At 42.0% G+C, this 17170-nt stretch overlaps 1 protein-coding gene across 1 annotated transcript; it reads left to right on the forward strand.

The window, feature by feature from the left end:
- The first annotated feature begins 1382 nt into the window (after window positions 1-1382).
- LOC147602841 (UV-B-induced protein At3g17800, chloroplastic-like) lies at window positions 1383-4394 on the forward strand. Its single transcript, XM_086797057.1, has 4 exons — window positions 1383-1480; window positions 1735-1901; window positions 2870-3156; window positions 3290-4394. Exons 2-4 carry the CDS (start codon window positions 1761-1763, stop codon window positions 4104-4106), a joined length of 1245 nt encoding a protein of 414 aa, XP_086653183.1. The 5' UTR covers window positions 1383-1480; window positions 1735-1760; the 3' UTR covers window positions 4107-4394.
- Window positions 4395-17170: the final 12776 nt, after the last annotated feature.

A 17170-nucleotide genomic window follows, 5' to 3' on the forward strand; every position in this document is an offset into this window, starting at 1 on the left:
TGCATGAGGGATGCCGAGCATGAGGGATGCCGAGCTTGGATCCATCACTAGGTACATTTATGATGTTCTCTACGGATGGTCTCTATAGACAGAGATATAAATAAATCTGTTGAAAAAAAGCAAACTTGAGTGTTTGATCCCGTGCGCAGGGAACGACAACTATTTTAAGGTCCGGGAGCCTTTTTAGGTTTGGGTATTCTATTGGCTCCTAATCCTTCAAAAAATCATATCTCTTGATCCGCTAAATCTATTGACAATTTGTCTCCATAGGTATTTTTTTCTCAATGCAAAAAAAAAACCTATGGGAGGCAGAATGCCAATGCTTTGTACAGATAACTAAACATAACAAATCCTCAAAAAAAAAAAACGGTGCACGAATATGGAACACAACAACACAACAGTCGCCCACATCCCCACATGCCATCGTCTTGCCAAGCTACTGCTTAGCGTTAGCAATACCATTGCCATGGTGATTACCTCACCATTATCACCTTTGACCCGCTGGCCATCCTCTCCTCTTGTTTCTTCTTGCCTTGAGCCTCACGGTTTATATATGAGAAAAGCAAAATTTAATGGACCAAGCTTGGCTCCAAGAGCGAGCGATGTGCGTGAGAGAGAGAGAGAGAGAGAGAGAGAGAGAGAGAGAGAACGTTTTGGCTCCAAGAGCGAGCGATGTGCGTGAGAGAGAGAGAGAGAGAACAATGCGTATTGCAGTCGTTGTCGCCTGCATCTGATGAAAAGGAAGGGATTGCCATGTAGGGTAGTTTCCAAAAAAGCAAACGTAGACGTTTTGGTTCTCAAAGGTTTTAAAAAAGCCATCGACTAATTAATCAAATATCTTTTTTCACTCATTGTAGTCCCTATTCAATCTACTGGACATATCAATTAATTAGTGCCCCTTTGAGGGGCACCCTTCTCTCCCTCTCTCCACGTTTCTGTCTACTTTGCCCCACACTCTCCCTTGCTCTCTGCTTAGCCCCACACCCTCCCTTGCTCTCTTAGCCCCACACCCTCCCTCGCTCTCTGCACACAGCCCCACGCCTTCCCTCGCTCCCCCCCATGGCCCCCATTCTCTCTCTCCGTGTTCGCGCAAGCTATCTAGTAGACAGAGAGGAACAAAAGAAAAATAAAATAAAATCATTTGCGTGAATCCTCTAGAAGCTTCTTTATATCTAAGGTCCCATCAAATTTTAGGTCCAATCAAAAAAATTTAAATCTTTTATCTAAGCTCCTTTGCCTAAGGGACCATCACTTTCCTTCTTTGTAATTAATTAATTAATAGCAAACCGGCATTTTAGTGCCAATGATTTTATGCCACATGGCTCCGTGAAGGAATTTTTGTTTTGGTACCCCCGTTAAAAAAGTTATTCGGGTCTCGACGCTCTTCACTTCTCCAAAATATTCCAATTTCTGGACTCTTTTGGCCTGCTACGCTCGCGTCCCTCGCGGGGCATCACAGAGTCCTACACGTACGCGCCAGGTATATTTAAGCTTTCCTCATGCCTTCATACAGTATGATTCTTTGAGTGGCGTGCTCATCTGGTTTATCGCTACAAAACAGGTAGGGTTAGGAAGTTTCCCCAGAGCTTTGCAGAGCAGATCTGTGAATCAGTGTGTGTGTGTGTGTGTGTGTGTGTGTGTGTGTGTGTGTGTGAGTGAGAGAGAGAGAGAGAGAGAGAGAGAGAGAGAGAGCTTTTCTTGTCTAACTATTGATGCACGGCTAGGGTTTTGCAGTGCGATCTGCTCCCAAACAAATACTCATGGAAGGTTCTGTTGCGTTTAGAGCTTCCACGCACTTCAGCGTCCGAAGTTTGGCCACACCTCAACATGACAACACGACAAGAACTGTCTCCTGTGCTTTTCTTTCTCCCACTGCACCCTCGCACTCTGCAGTCGTCAAGGTATGCACACTTTTAACAGTTTTTGGGAAAAATTCTACACCTAAGATTGGGAAATAACGTTGATTTTTCATTGGTATATTTTTTTGTTGTTTTATTCATCTTGCAGAATTCTTTTGAACTTTTCTACCACAGCTGATTTATTTAAACTTTTTCTATCCAAAGCAGTGCAATTTTCTGCCGCTGTGTGTGTGTGTGTGTCGGTGTGTGTGTGTGTGTGTGTGTGTGTGTGTGTGTGTGTGTGTCTTGTGCTAGCTATAATCATTGGTGAGTCTGCCCTTTAGGAGGAGGAGTCGAAGCGTTTCGATCATAGACTATAATTTTTTTTTTTAAAATGAAGTTAAGAAATTAACACATCAATCCCAAAGGCCTTACTTTTGTGGTAATCAAACCAAAAGCCCTCTCTTCTTGCCCTTAATAAGAGCAACAGTCGCCCTTAGTAAGGGCAACGCCCTTGTTGAGTAAAGGCAACGAGGTAACGAAAGGGGATGTCGAGAAGGGGACAATGCACAATGCCCAGGTATGGAGGTGGTGAAGAGGTCGACTATAGACGGGGGTGACAGTGGGGCAGGTTGTTTGGGTCTAGGCTAGAATTAGCGAGTTTGCATGGCCAGTTGACGACGAGAAATTGTATTCACATTCCAAAGAGCTCTCCATTTGTGCTCTGTGCTTGCCTTAAGGACTTCTTAGTGAATTGCATCCATATGCATTCTGAGAATGTTTATTTTGTTCATGGGAATCATACTGTATGACAATCATATGTCCATCCCTCTTCCAATTTTGATGGTGTATTGAACGGTTCAGTCTTAAAGTTGTGGATGTTGAGTGAAAGGTTTGTCAGCGTATGTTGATAGTCTAATTTCTTTATTACGTTCACTGCCATATTAGGGAGCATTCAGTCTGTATGTAGGAAAACCTCTAAACTAGTTTTCCTTATGCAACTTGTGTGCTACTGTTGTGTCCATGTCCAGCTGGACTTGCAGAGGAATCAGAGACTAGGGTTCCCACAACCTAGAAGAGGTACCAGATTCTCTCTCACCAGAGCAAGTATGGGCAGTGGTGAAGAGAGTATTGCTCCCATTGCCCCCTTCCAACCTGAGTCTCCAACTGGGAAATTTTTGACACAGCTTCTTCAGAGCCATCCTCATCTTGTTCCTGCTGCTGTTGAGCATGAACTGGAGAGATTGGTGGAGAATCGACAAGCTGAAGACAGTCAGGCTCAGCCCAATCCATCCGGCACAGAGCTGGTGCTTTACAGGTCAGTGAAGACAATTCTCAGAAAAAGCAGGATGGCCAATTTATACAAGTTTTTTTTTTCTTCAATTTGTGATTAGCTACTTGGTATGTCTTTGTGTTTGACTCTTTCCTGGTGAACAAATTGATATCTGTAGGAGGATTGCTGAGTTAAAAGTTCAAGAACGGCGCAAGGCGCTAGAAGAAATCATCTACACTCTTATTGTTCAGAAGTTTGTGGAAGCTGGAATATCCATGGTTCCTAACCTCTCCTGTCTCACCTCAGCAGAGAAGCCTTGGCCTGTGCAAGCTAAGGAGCTCGAGGCTGTGCATTCTAACGAAGTCGTGGAGTTGATACAACAGCATCTATTGGTCGTGTTAGGCGGACCTAGGGTTACAGAGCATCTTAATGAGAATACAGTTGCACAAATAAGCAAGCTCCGTGTTGGTCAAGTTTATGCAGCCTCTATAATATATGGGTACTTTTTAAGGAGGATCTATCAACGTTTCCAGTTAGAAAAAAACATGAGATTACTTTCATCTGGCTTGGAAGGATTGTCAAATGAAGAACAAGTGCAAGAGGTAAGTGTTAGTGATCAAGATAATCTGAGTGGAGAACTAGCTGCAGCTATGGCTGTCTTCAAAGCACTTGGAACATCAGGTTCATCGCAATCTTCTGGTGTAAAGAAGCTACAGTCCTATGTCATGTCATTTGACATGAGAACCCTGCAAGGGTTTGCCACAGTCAGATCAAATGAAAGTCTGAGGGTTTTGGAGAAACATACAGAGGCTCTGTTTGGGAGAGCACAGATTCAAATCTCCTCTGATGGGTCGATGAGAGTGGATAAAGATGAGGCTGTCAGGATCAGTTTCGGAGGATTGAAAGGATTGGTTTTGGAAGCCATTGCCTTTGGCAGCTTCATGTGGGATGTGGAGACCTCTGTTGATTCTCATTACAGTTTTGTGACAAATTAAGGCTGACAATCTAGCTACTAGGCAGTGGCTTCAGGGAACAAACCTGCGGATAGTTCTTGTGATTGCATGGGCTGTAGCTCATACTTAGTGTGCCTGGTGAGTGTTTGAAGCTCAGCCAATGGTCACACAGTGGTTGTCAATGGCAACAGCAATGACAGTGGCACGGACAAATTGATCAGATTTCTGTCGTGCTTTTGCCTTGCCATGTGCTGCACCCAGTTTACCCTTTTATACAGCTAGACAAGTCTCTTGTATTTCTTTTCTTGGTATTTTGTTGCATATTTTACATCATGTGTTTTTATGTTGCCTGGTTATACATGCATCATCAAGATCAAGGTCTTATTTGTTGGTACAGTTCTACTGCTCATTCCATTATACAGTCTAATGCCAGGGAGTGCAGTATAAGAGTTAACTGAATCATAGGAATGTATGTGTAGGCATCTTAAAGGCTTGGAAGATCTTTGCTCTGGTGGCGTAAATAGTTTTGGTATGCATGGTAGTTTGTGGGAGGCGCAGAGATCACACAGCAACCAATCCAAATTATAATGTTAATCACATAGAGTTGTACAATTTTGCCTTGAGTGTACTGCAAGCAACAACAGCCTTTCTTCTTAGCATATCATTATCATAAGGGTTCATGATCTTGGAGGGTGGCCTTGAATTCGAACCGGAGAAGAGCTTAACTCAAAATGTTAGCCCTTTATATCAAGCTGTAATGTTGCTGACAGCTGGCCAATATATGACTGACCTATAGCCCTTTATATCCACCTTTGTGCTAAGGAGCTAATCTCGGCCCCCCAACATTGCCCCATTAATCTTGGCCAAAGTGTGTGGCCAATCACATGAAATGCCATGGACATTCTCAGAAACTAATCCAGAAGGGGCAGCCAAGAAAAAGATCATTAGAGCTAGGATTAGTTATTGGGATATGAGGCACCTCTTGTTTTGCAAATAGGAACCTTGCTCTGTAAATAGGGACAATAGTGTTGGTGGTTCAAGAAGGGGGAGGTGCTTACGGCATGCCCTATGACTTTGCATGCCTGTGGAGCGCAAATATATAAAAACGGCTCGTCCATCTTTGTATGCTGCCCACTTTTGTAGTTTTGGCTTCCCAGAACTAGATTTTTGTGTTCCACCTAGAGTGGAGTAAGATCCTCTCCAATGTAGATCTTTGTATCCTAGAGTGGAGCAAGATCCTCTCCAATGTAGATCTTTGTATCTTGGAGCTTCGTGTGCTTCTTCAAGAATTCAACAATGTCCTCAACTATCCTTCTTGAACTTTAGGAGAAGAAGGGGATGGTCTCTAGTCATGTACTTCTATGTCACCTATGCATCCAATGAGAAGACGATCTTCTTTGGGGGAGGTCCCTTCATTGACACTCATAGAATTGCGCTATTAACCATTCTGTAGATTAACATGGTTGCACTTGTTCGACCTACCACAAGAACGAGCACTTGTCTTCAATAAGATAGCATTGAACATATATAGCGGCCTTCCCTTGTGCTTGATATCAAATAGGAAAGTCTGACTTGGTGAACATACTTGTTTTAAGATTAGTGGTAGAGGTTGTACCATTTTTAAGTTTAGCCGGCCTAGTGTCAAAACTAGTGACTTGTATATAATTCAATTTTGACTAAGCAATAAACAATCATTCCCTTGCAATAGAGAATACTTGCTCTCCTCTTCTCTCTTCTTGCTTGCATGTATCCTATTGAATCTTGCATGTTTAATGGATGCTTGTTAGATAGGATTGGTTGTAGGTTTTTTTACTTGCATTAGTTTCTTCTTTATCCTCGATCTTTTGTGATTATGAAGGACCATGTCTTTTTGTTTCTATCTAGGTGTAGAGAGCTCTACTTTCATCCTACTGACAAGGTACACAATGGAGTGAGGACACGACAGACGAGCTAACGCACCCACATAGGGAAGTTGTAGTTGCGGCTCTTAAGCAAGGCCCAATGAACAAGGCTAAGGTAAGATCTTGACTTAAATATATTGCCGCCATTGTCGGGGACTAGTCTAGGACTTAGCTTTGTTCATCCGTCCACTCCAAGCTATTAGGATAACCTAATATTACTCCGTGTTGATTACGAGGTCACACTCTAAGAAATCAGCTTTGGAGACTTAGATGTGTTAGTTTTGTTTCTTTTGACTTTGATTTAAAGTTTATTTGCATTAGAGTATTCTATAATCATATCTTGGAAAGAGAGAACCTTAGTTTCTTAGTGATTTGCATGATTTTGGAGCCCACAAGGCTTAGATTTCATTGCATTGAGCCAAGGAATAGCTTATCAATTGTTAGCAATTGTGATCAAGAGTAAAATCCAATCCAAAATTATAAGGATTAAGCTTCATTTAGGTGTAGATTAGAGTGATGTAAATTTTTTGCATGCATTATTTGAATTAGCAGCTTAAAAACATGTAAATTCAACAAAACAACAAAAAAAACACTTAATTACTTACATGATAATCATTAATTAAGATTAGGATCTCTAATCCCTTTGTAACTAACCTGGCTTTGTATTTTTCAAGTGAGCCATCAGCCTTATACTTAGCTTTCCAAACCCATTCGGTACCAATTACCTTTCTATTTGGTGGTTGGTCAACCAGCTCCTAGGTGTTATTCTTTATAAATGCTATCATACTCAAACTACATCACGGCTTTCCACTTTGGATGTGCTAAGGCTTCATCCAAGGTTGCTAGCTCCTTCACTATTTCCAATCTCGGACATCAAGTCCATGTTGATAATGAGATCAGATGCTCTTCTTTGCTCCTTTATTCTCCTTGATCTGCATGGTCCATTTCCTAAAGGTTATGGCATCTCATGTGCTGGTTGTACTAAGAGCTATTGTGCCCACTTTGTAAATGGCTTTCCGTGTGGTGCAGTAGGCTAGTGTCATGTGAAAGTCTTTGTCCTCTGAAAATTCCTTCTCCTTAAGAGGAAATCCGGTTGGTGGGTTGGGCTCATAGCGGATTATTTCTTCGGCTGATGATAGAGTGGATGGACTTGCCTCCTCCACTAAGTGTGGCTGCTCCACAAACACCACATCTCGATTGGTGATTATCTTCTTCGCCTCTGGATCATAGGGTCGATAAGCCTTTGGCTCTTGATTGTATCCAATAAAGATACACTTCTTACTTTTGGTCTCAAGCTTCTTCTTGAATGCATCTGGTATATGCACATAACATTCACAGCCAAATGTTCTAAAATGAGACATTGTTACCAGAATAGGCCTCTTGTGGTGTGATTGAGTGCCTTTGTGTAGCTCTGATTGAGGATGTAAAGTGTTATGCTTACTGCTTCAACCTAGAGAGTATCTTGTAACCCTTTCCCTTTTAGCATGCATCGAGCCATCTCCAACGGTTCGATTACTGCATTCTACAACATCGTTTTGCTGAGGTGTGTGAACAGTGGTGCTTGATGCCATTCTCATTGTAGTAACTATTTGTTTAATGGAATTCTCGTCCTCGATCTATACATAACTTTTTCACCTTCTTTCGTATCTCATTCTCCACAAGCTTATGCCGCTGTTTAGACTTGCCAAAAGCTTCAGCCTTATCTCGAAGGAAATAAACCGACAAATTCTAGGATATTCAACCTGACAATGTTGGCATCAGCATGAGGCAACATTTGTGAGATTAAGGGAGCGAGGCGACAACTCCAGCACGGTTGTCTCTTCTTGCACCTGCATGAGGGATGCTGAGCTTGGATCTCATCACTAGGTACATTTATGATGTTCTCTACAGATGGTCTCTATAGACAGAGATATAAATATGTTGCAAAAAAAAAATCAAAGAGTGTTTGATCTCGTGCAGAGGGAAAGACAACTATTTTAAGGTCAGGGAGCCTTTTTAGGTTTGGGTATTCTATTGGCTCCTAATCCTTCCAAAAATCATATCTCTTGATCCGCTAAATCTATTGACAATTTGTCTCCATAGGTATTTTTTTCTCAATGCAAAAAAAGAACCTATGGAGGCAGAATGCCAATGCTTTGTACAGATAACTAAACATAACAGTTTTTTTTTAAAAACAGTTCACAAATATGGAACACAACACAACAGTCGCCCACATCCCCACATGCCATCGTCTTGGCCACCAAGCTACTGCTTAGCATTAGCAGTAACATTGCCATGGTGATTACCTCACCATTATCACCTTTGACCCGCCGCCCATCTTCTCCTCTTGTTTCTTCTTGCCTTGAGCCTCACGGTTTATATATGAGAAAAGGAAAAGCTAATCAACCAAGCTTGGCTCCAAGAGTGAGCGATGTGCGTCAGGGGGAGAGAGAGAGAGAGAGAGAGAGAGAGAGAGAGAGAGAGAGAGAGAGAGAGAGAGAGAGAGAGAGCAATGCGTATTGGAGTCGTTGTCACTTGCATCTGATGAAAAGGAAGGAATTGCCATGTAGAGTAGTTTCCAAAAAAGCAAACGTAGATGTTTTGGTTCTCAAAGGGGCACTAACGAGTTGATATGTCCAGTATACTACTGAATAGGGCCTACAATTAGTGAAAAACGATATTTGATTAACTAGTCGATGGCTTTTCTCACTCATTGTAGGCCCTATTCATTCTAGTGGACATATCAATTCCGCGTTTCTATCTACTTTGCCCCACACTCTCCCTCGCTCTCTGCTTAGCCCCACACCCTCCCTCGCTCTCTTAGCCCCAGACCCTCCCTCGCTCTCTATTCAGCCCCACACCCTCCCTCGCTCTCAACTCAGCCCCACACCCTCCCTCGCTCTCTGCACACAGCCCCACGCCTTCCCTCGCTCCCCCCCCATGGCCCCTCTATTCTCTCTCTCCCCATTCGTGCAAGCTATTTAGTAGACAAATAAGAACAAAAGAAAAACAAAATAAAATCATTTGCATGAATCCTCTAGAAGCGTCTTTTTGTCTAAGGTCCCATCAAATTTTAGGTCCAATCAAAATTTTTTAAATCTTTTATCTAAGCTCCTTTGCCTAAGGGGCCATCACTTTCCTCCTTTGTAGTTTTTTAAATCTTTTATCTAAGCTCCTTTGCCTAAAGGGCCATCACTTTCCTCCTTTGTAATTGATTAATTAATAGCAAACTATCCTTCTTGGACTTTAGGAGAGAAGAAGGGGATGGTCTCTAGTCATGTACTTCTATGTTACCTCCTATGCATCCAATCAGAATACGATCTTCTTTGGGGGAGGTCCCTTTATTGACACTCATAGAATTGCCCTATTAACCATTCTCTAGATTAACATGGTTTCACTTGTTCGACCTACCACTAGAGAGCTCTAGTTTCATCCTACTGACAAGGTACATTTCAGTGTGACAATGGACGTAGGAAATTTTCTCCAAGATAAGACTTAGTGGACCATCTTAAGCGTTTCCCCTATTTGTAGAAGGGGGGGAACCTTACACCCATGGCATTGGGGACGCTAAGTACAGTGGGTACATTTGGTCACCCTCCATCATGTAGTGGCTTAGAATTTGGGAGGGTGGATTGGTTGGCTCTAGAGGCTCATAGGTAGGACCTTCAAGAATTTCACCCTCGTCCCCTTCTTCAAAGATTTCTATTAGGGTTAGCTGATGACGAACATGTGTCACTTGTGGCAATGGGGGTTGATGTGGGAGAACTAGGGGTGGTAAGGGCATTTCAAGTACCCTAAGATCTCCCCTTTTGGCCACTTCTTGGCTTGGTTGAGGTACGTTGTGAAGAGAAGGTGTTGGTGGCAAAGCCAACAATTGCCTTGGGTTTGTAGGCAGGGCTTGCGGTAGAGCGCGGGCTTGAGCATCCCTTTGCTGATAGTCATTCGCGACTTTGTGATTGCCACATCTAGAAATATGTGCAATAGAGGGTGGGACGGGTTCACAAATGTGAAAACTTCATGATGGTATGGTTAGCGCGATAGATTGGGCACCATACTAGCTCCCTCTTTGGATAGAGATCGGGTTGGCCAACCGGCCGATTATCCAATGTTGGGTCATTTGCTACATTAATGTAGCAAACCCCCTGTGAACTTGTTGTCCAGAAGTGGACTCTTTGCCTCTTTTCTTTAGATTTAGTGCTGGTGGCCTTGAATGAGGCTTCTGATATATCCTCATGGAGTTCTTGGGAATGTGTTTCCTTGAAGTTATCCTCAAAGCCCATAGCACTTCTAGCATTGCTTGAAGGAGGTATGTGCCAAGGCATACAAGGAACTGTGTAGGGGTATGTCATCCAAACCTTTCGAAAATCTCCCTATCAACCTTTCATTAGAGAACTTGTCTCTGGCGCTATAGAGTAGGAGTGGAGATATCTGACTGTGTTGATATAATTCTCAGATTATTTCACCATCCTTTTGTCTAACGTTGTGCAGCTCCTCAATAGGACTCCACCTAGTCCCTTGATGAGAATATCCTACCTTGAAGGCCTCTTTAAAGGCTTCGAAGGTGGCCTTGTCCTTAGTTTTTCAAGGACCTAAACCATTTGGCCATCTTTACCATCTTGGATGAGGCTAAAGGCACTCACCTTAACTTGATCTTCCACATGACCAAAGGCTTCATAGATTTGGTTGAACATCTCTACCATTTGGCCATCTTTACCATCTTGGGTGAGGCTAAAGGCACTCACCTTAACTTGATCTTCCACATGGCCAAAGGCTTTATAGATTTGGTTGAACATCTCTAAGTGTGGGATGGGGTCCTTAGTCCCATCGAATTACGTGATTAACTTTGAGATGTTTGCGGGTTTGTTCCAGTCTAATCTGGGTCCTGGTGCTAGTTGAGAGCTGGGGCTGGGGGCGTGATGCTCGCGGCCACCCCCTCCCTATTTCCATGGTTGATCTTAACATTTCTAGTGTTAGCCTTGCAATGGCTAGAGTGGGTGCTGGTTGGGGAATGACTGGTGGAGGAGTGGGGCCAGGCTAGTAATAGACCATTGGAGGCCCTTGTCTCATCGCGGTGGGTTGGGTTATGCCCCGTGTGGCCCCATGTGGTATCTAGGGTATGCTCCTTATGGTGTGGGTGCTATTGATATACAGGTGGACTGGGCTGATGTGAAGGGGCTGGGTAGGCACTTTCTCTCTAGTATGATGTTTTTAGCCCTTAGGAAGATGCATCTGGCCCTGGTTTTACTATGGGTCTTTGGGTGCTAAATGAATCGACCACACCTGAGATAGGCATGGCTCACCAGATTGGTGGGTGAATTTGGGTCTCATGGCTCTCACTTTGCCCATTTTTTGCTCTAGGATCTAGAGACGTTGTGAGCTCTCTTGTTGGTGTTCCATACCTCTTGCCCTAGGTCATGGCTCTTCAAACTGTGTGTTTTCCAAAATAAAGTTGTGAAGCCTCGAAGAAAGGCTTCTCTATAAATGTGTGGGAGAGGTAGGGTCTTGCTCCTGGATTGGTGGTCTATCCATACACTGAGCTTTAGCTTCTCTTGTTTTGAAGTCAAGAGTTTCTAGTCTTGTGTGGGATGGTCTTTGCTCTCACTGGTGCTATCAACAAAGACGAGCATCGTTTGGCTCCAAGTGGTATTGAATGATGGGGCTGACCTTATGATGGGCGAGGGAGCGTCGGGAGAGTTTATGTCATCAAACAGAGGGTTGTTTCGCACCAATTTACCCAAATGTAGGTGCATGAATGTGAGGAACTACTGTGCATAACCTAAATTTTTTAAATTTATATATATATATATTTTGGGAAATGGTATAGCTGTACGCTTTGAAGGGAATGGACGTACGCTTTTGAAGGGAATGAACGTACGCTTCTCAAGAAGAAGATTGCACGGGCATATGCTTTCGGAAAGACACATGCATGGCTTTAGAATGTTACAAGCATGCGCTTTTGGATGGAGAAGTTACGAGTGTGGCAAGTAGATGGTACGGGTGTGGCACAAATGGCACGGACATACGCTTGTTGGAGTCAGGGCAAAAGAGAATGACATAGGCAACACAAAAATGACACGTGCATGGAAGTTGAAGGGAATACATTGGAATGGGTGTACTCTTTGGGAAGGAACAACCGTGGCACAAATGGAAAGGCCATGGCACTATCAGTTTTCAAAGAATTTAATGTTGTAGGTTTGACTACCACCTATAATATTCTCTGATAGAGCAGCTATACCCCTTGGTTAAATGCAATTTATGCCTAATTAATGTAAATATTCTCTTTTTAATGCTAATTACCAAATTAATGATGGTTGAAAATTTCGCAAGATTTTCCCAAGAGAAATGGTACAGGCATGGCACATTTGCCACCCACGGCCGCAACTCGTGAATGAGCATCCAGAATGGGATTTTTTCCTTATTTCCTCCTCTGATTTTTGCAAATTCAGGTATCTTCCCAATGCTATTTTTGTTTTGATAGGGATCTAGAGCTAGTCTCTAGGTACCTTATTGATGCCTAGAATGTGTAAAGAAGCCTAACAAATTAAGATTAATTTGATAATTAAACTATGATGCAAGCTTAATGAAAGATGAACAAAAATTGTATGAATGTCGAGGGAAAAGATTGAACACTTACTTGTGTCTCCTACACTTGGGTGAAGACCTCAATGCTCCAATGCTCCGGTTGATCTCCATAGCTCTATTCAACAATATCAAAGAATAAACAAATTCAAACACAAGAAAACAACCGGTGGATTTACACTCCAACCAGGCCAAATGAGGACTCTAGCAAATGAAATAAGTGGAGGATCCTAAGCTAAGGGCTATCTCTGGCAGTGGCACCAAAGATGTTAATCCTAACATACAACCTTGCACATAAGAGAGGGAAAGAAGAAGAGAAACAACCATGCAAGAGTCGAGTCGGAGATGTGAACTTAGCCAGCCCTAATGAGGGTAAGCTCCCCTTTGTGAAGCCACTAGGGGCTCACTTCGCCGCCGCCACTTGTGTCAACTAAGTGGAGATTCAAGAGCTAGGTGAACAGCGAGAAGGAGGGAGCTATGGAAAGCTCAACCTTCGCTCCTTGCCACATGCATGTAAGAGGGACCTTGGTAGACAGACAAGAGAGGGGAGAGGAGAGGAGAAGCTAGATCATCACCATCCCAACATGCACACACAACAACAATCAAGCATGCAAGCATCAACAATACAAGCATGCATCCACGAACTCAAAAGAGTGAGAGAGAGAGAGAGAGAGAGAGAGAGAGGAAAAACTCAAATGAGACTAATGGGATTGTCCCTTTTCATATTTCATAAAATGTCTTATATAAAGAGCTCTCGGTCGACTGCCCATTTACAATTTGGGGGCCCAAAACTAGCTTCCTAGCTCTATGTGCATCTCTTTCCTATGATTGGCATTACACAAGCCATAAGGTCAGTCATCCCATATCTCTTTTATCATTCAATGCTTTGTGCAACTACAAAAAGGTAAGTTACAATGAGCGTAGCCATGCTTGAAAAATAATGTTAAAACTAGAGTGGTTAACAGAAGCACATCAAAATGTGTAACCAATCCTTTAGGTTACCAACAATAAAGCCACAAAGATAGCTTTGGAATTGGGTAAATCTGAAGTTGTGCATATGTTTGGGCCAGCTTCCTTCAAATGAGCACTTTTTCTTGCATAAAAATTGTCAAGATGTACAACGGTCCCAGCTTTCAACTCCTAAGGTAGCACCATCATGGGGAAAATGCTAGAACGAGATAGGGTCTTCCTAGGACGACAGAGCATGGGAGCCTCTAGCTCCAAGAACTTAACCAATGCAGCCAAGCTTACTCTAGACATGAAAGCATACTAGGCATGTAAGATGGGTGGTAAGCTCATTTAAGAAGAGAAAAACCAGTATAAGAAGAAGGGTAGGTGCTGAAATTGTCATACAAAGGGGCATACTTTTATGGCTTCACAAAGAAAAATACTCCTCCCTACCACCCTAGCCTTCATAGCTTCTGTGGTGAACCAATAAAAGAAGAAGGGTAGGTGATAAAATTTTCATACAAAGGGGCATACTTTTATGGCTTTCATGAAGAAAAATACTCCTCCCTAGACTACTACCCTAGCCTCCATAGCTTCTATGTGGTGAGTGAGGCTCCCAGAGAGACCCTAGCAGCATCACTAGTTCTTCAACTCCAATTTTTTGGGTTAGTGCTATTGTCAGGTGGGAGCTTAAAGATAAGCATAAGGGAACCCATGACTAGGGGTATGAGCATAATGAATATCTCAAGCAATTTGGCTCTACATAGGTTGCTAGAGAGTCATTTCCTATCTCATTTGACATGAGTAGAGGAGCACTGAAGATGTGGTTACAAAAAAGGTTGTTTACCGAGCCCGTTCTTTGAAGAATTTGGTAGACAAGACAATGGAAGGGTTTAGCAGAGGGATGACCACTAGAATACTGTTTGAATCATGTAGTGCTAAATTAGTCATCGAAGGCACATATCATGATTTCACCCCCCTTATGTAGACATCATTCTTGGAATCCAATGGTTTCACAAGCTTTAGAAAAATAAACATGAACTAGGAGAGGCACACTTTTTGGATTGCCCAAAACGTTTCCAAGTCCTCAACGGGACCATCAAGTGTGAACCACATATTCCAAACTTTGCTTTATTAGAGATAAGAGAAGAACAACTTCTGATTCTGAAGTAATGGCTAACTTTCTTCAAGAGACTCATCATCGAATCTTACAAGACATCATTTAGATGTTTTGATATGTTAATTTTTTATGTCAAATGGTTACAAGTAATATACAATGGTCCATATGAATTAATGAGAAGAGATAAAAGTGGATTATTTGTTATATTCTTATAGACTTAACCAAATTGTCAATAGTCCTTTGTGATACGTTTGTGCTAGCACAACAATGTGAACAAGTAATATTTTTTAAAAAATACACCAAAAGTTTACTTATATTTATAGTTGACTAGAAATAACAATACTACTTCTATGATATGATAATAAATATTCAAAGGTAAAGATGTTCAAGAATAAAAGGATGAATAAGAAAATGCTGTCCTCAAACAATGACTTGGAGAAAAATCAAAGAGATACTCATGATGCCATTATTGGAAGTACAATGTCTTCTAGACATTGGTATCTATCACATCCTCAAAAGTAGTATGCATGTAGGATGGCATGTAGGATGGAAGACACTTGAGCCTGTGGTAATAATACATGATACCTGAGCCTATGGGTAATAATACACCTGATCTTGTGGTAATAATACATGATACCATTGTCAGAAGGCCCTGTATTGGGCATGAGGTCAAACCACATGCCCTTACAGTTGTACCTTTGTACATAGTCATCCTAGATATCACTTTATAAGAATTATGCTTAAAAAACTACACAATGGCTATAGTTGGATCCGGGATGGTGTTCCATACATGCACTGTTATGAGCATAAACTGTCATTTCTTATTGAGATTCACAAAAATTAAGAAAAAATTGGACTAAAAAGGGCCCTCTAAGCAATGGCATGTCAAATTGTTTAAAAAAAAGGGTTGCTGGTTATATTTTTACAAATCAAACCAAACTTTTTTAAGATTGTAGATTGAGAATCTATTCTTTGAGATATTTCCAATGATATATAGGATGATGGGAAAATTTCATATTTAAGAAGTTCCTAAATTGGTGATAATGCCACATCATCACCAATTTCAATGTCACAAAACTCAAGGCTCACAAAGCCATGGCTTGCTGATTTGCTCAAGATCTGCATTATCACATTCATGATTATCCATGATTATCCATGATTACAAAAGATGGAAGTGAGAGCATCATTCAATAGAGTCAAGGGGAGGCTATGAAGAAATCTAGGTGGATGATGCTGATGGCCAAGTTCTAGCCAACAACTTTGGTATATCCGGCCAGGAGGGTGCCATGCCTTGCTCTAAAAGGTTATATGTTGATGGCACCTTCACATTGATCCATTGTACGTGCTAGTTAAAAGAAGTTTCGCTGACAAATAATTCAAGAAAAGGTGGGCTCAAGGTTCACATTTACTTTACAACTTTCCTCACTTTGATCATAAAAAGCATTAGACAAAATTTGGACTTAAAAAGGGGCCTCTAAGAAATGCCATGTCACCTTTTTCTAAAAAATGGGATGATGGATATCCATTTCCTTTGGCCTATCCCCAACTTAGGGATATGGTAAACCTACGGCTTGGGGGGGTATTGTATATACTTCTTCTTGTATAGGGGTTATAAGATCAAAAGGTGTAATATGTAATAGATCATGATGCATGAGATGAGGCATAAGAAATGGGTTCCCTATGAGAATATAAGATAGGTTCTTTTGTATGTGCAATGGTCAGCTCTTTAGAAAGCTACTAAGTAGTAGGTCTAACCTCTAGCTGATCATTGAGGGGTTTCTCGGGGTTGAGAGGGTTAGTGTTGAAATCAAAAGAAGAAGAAGGGAAGTATCTCTCTATTAGTGGTGCATTAGTTTTCCCCTTATTTTTAGTATCATATATATGAGATAAATAGGAGGTAATGGGACTAAAAACTGGATAGGTGTTGTCCACGTCTTCATCAAAAGGTGGTAGTGGCTTTTTAGTGTGGAAGTAATCATGGAGGGCATCTAGATTCTCTTCCTCATGGAATGAAGGGTAATCTGTACTTGCACAAAATCATATAATAATGATGCTAGTAGAGTATGCAGGTATGCACATATGATATAAGAGCTTAAGACTGCCATAAGGGGGGAGTGTGATTTTTGAGGGAGCTTTGTGGAGGGAGATTTGGAGGGAGATTTTCTATGCTGCCATCTCTCTACTTAAACAATCTCTCTCTAACTACTGCCACCATGATCTCTGCCCAGCCCAGCCCCCCTCCTCCACCACCAACCTTGCTCGTTCCTTTCTCTCTCTATCTATTACCATTGTCCCTTCCTCTCCTCTCCTCTCTCCAACCAACATTCATGTCTTTTTGTTGCTCTTTTCTCTCTATATCTATCTCTTTTCTCACTCTCTCTATCTACCATCCCTCTCTCTATCCTCCCTCTCCATCCTTCTCTTACCTCTTATCCTCTCTATCCTGCTCTTACCTCTTATCCTCCTTCTCTCTATCACTCTCTCTATCTACCATCCTCTCTCTCTCTCTCTCTCTCTCTCTCTCTCTCTCTCTCTCTCTCTCTCTCTCTCTCTCTCTCTCTCTCTCTCTCTCCTTCTCT

This window comes from Cibotium barometz, chromosome 65, assembly GCF_041138505.1.
Source record: "Cibotium barometz isolate CiBa-2024 chromosome 65, ASM4113850v1, whole genome shotgun sequence".
Lineage (NCBI taxonomy): Eukaryota > Viridiplantae > Streptophyta > Polypodiopsida > Cyatheales > Cibotiaceae > Cibotium > Cibotium barometz.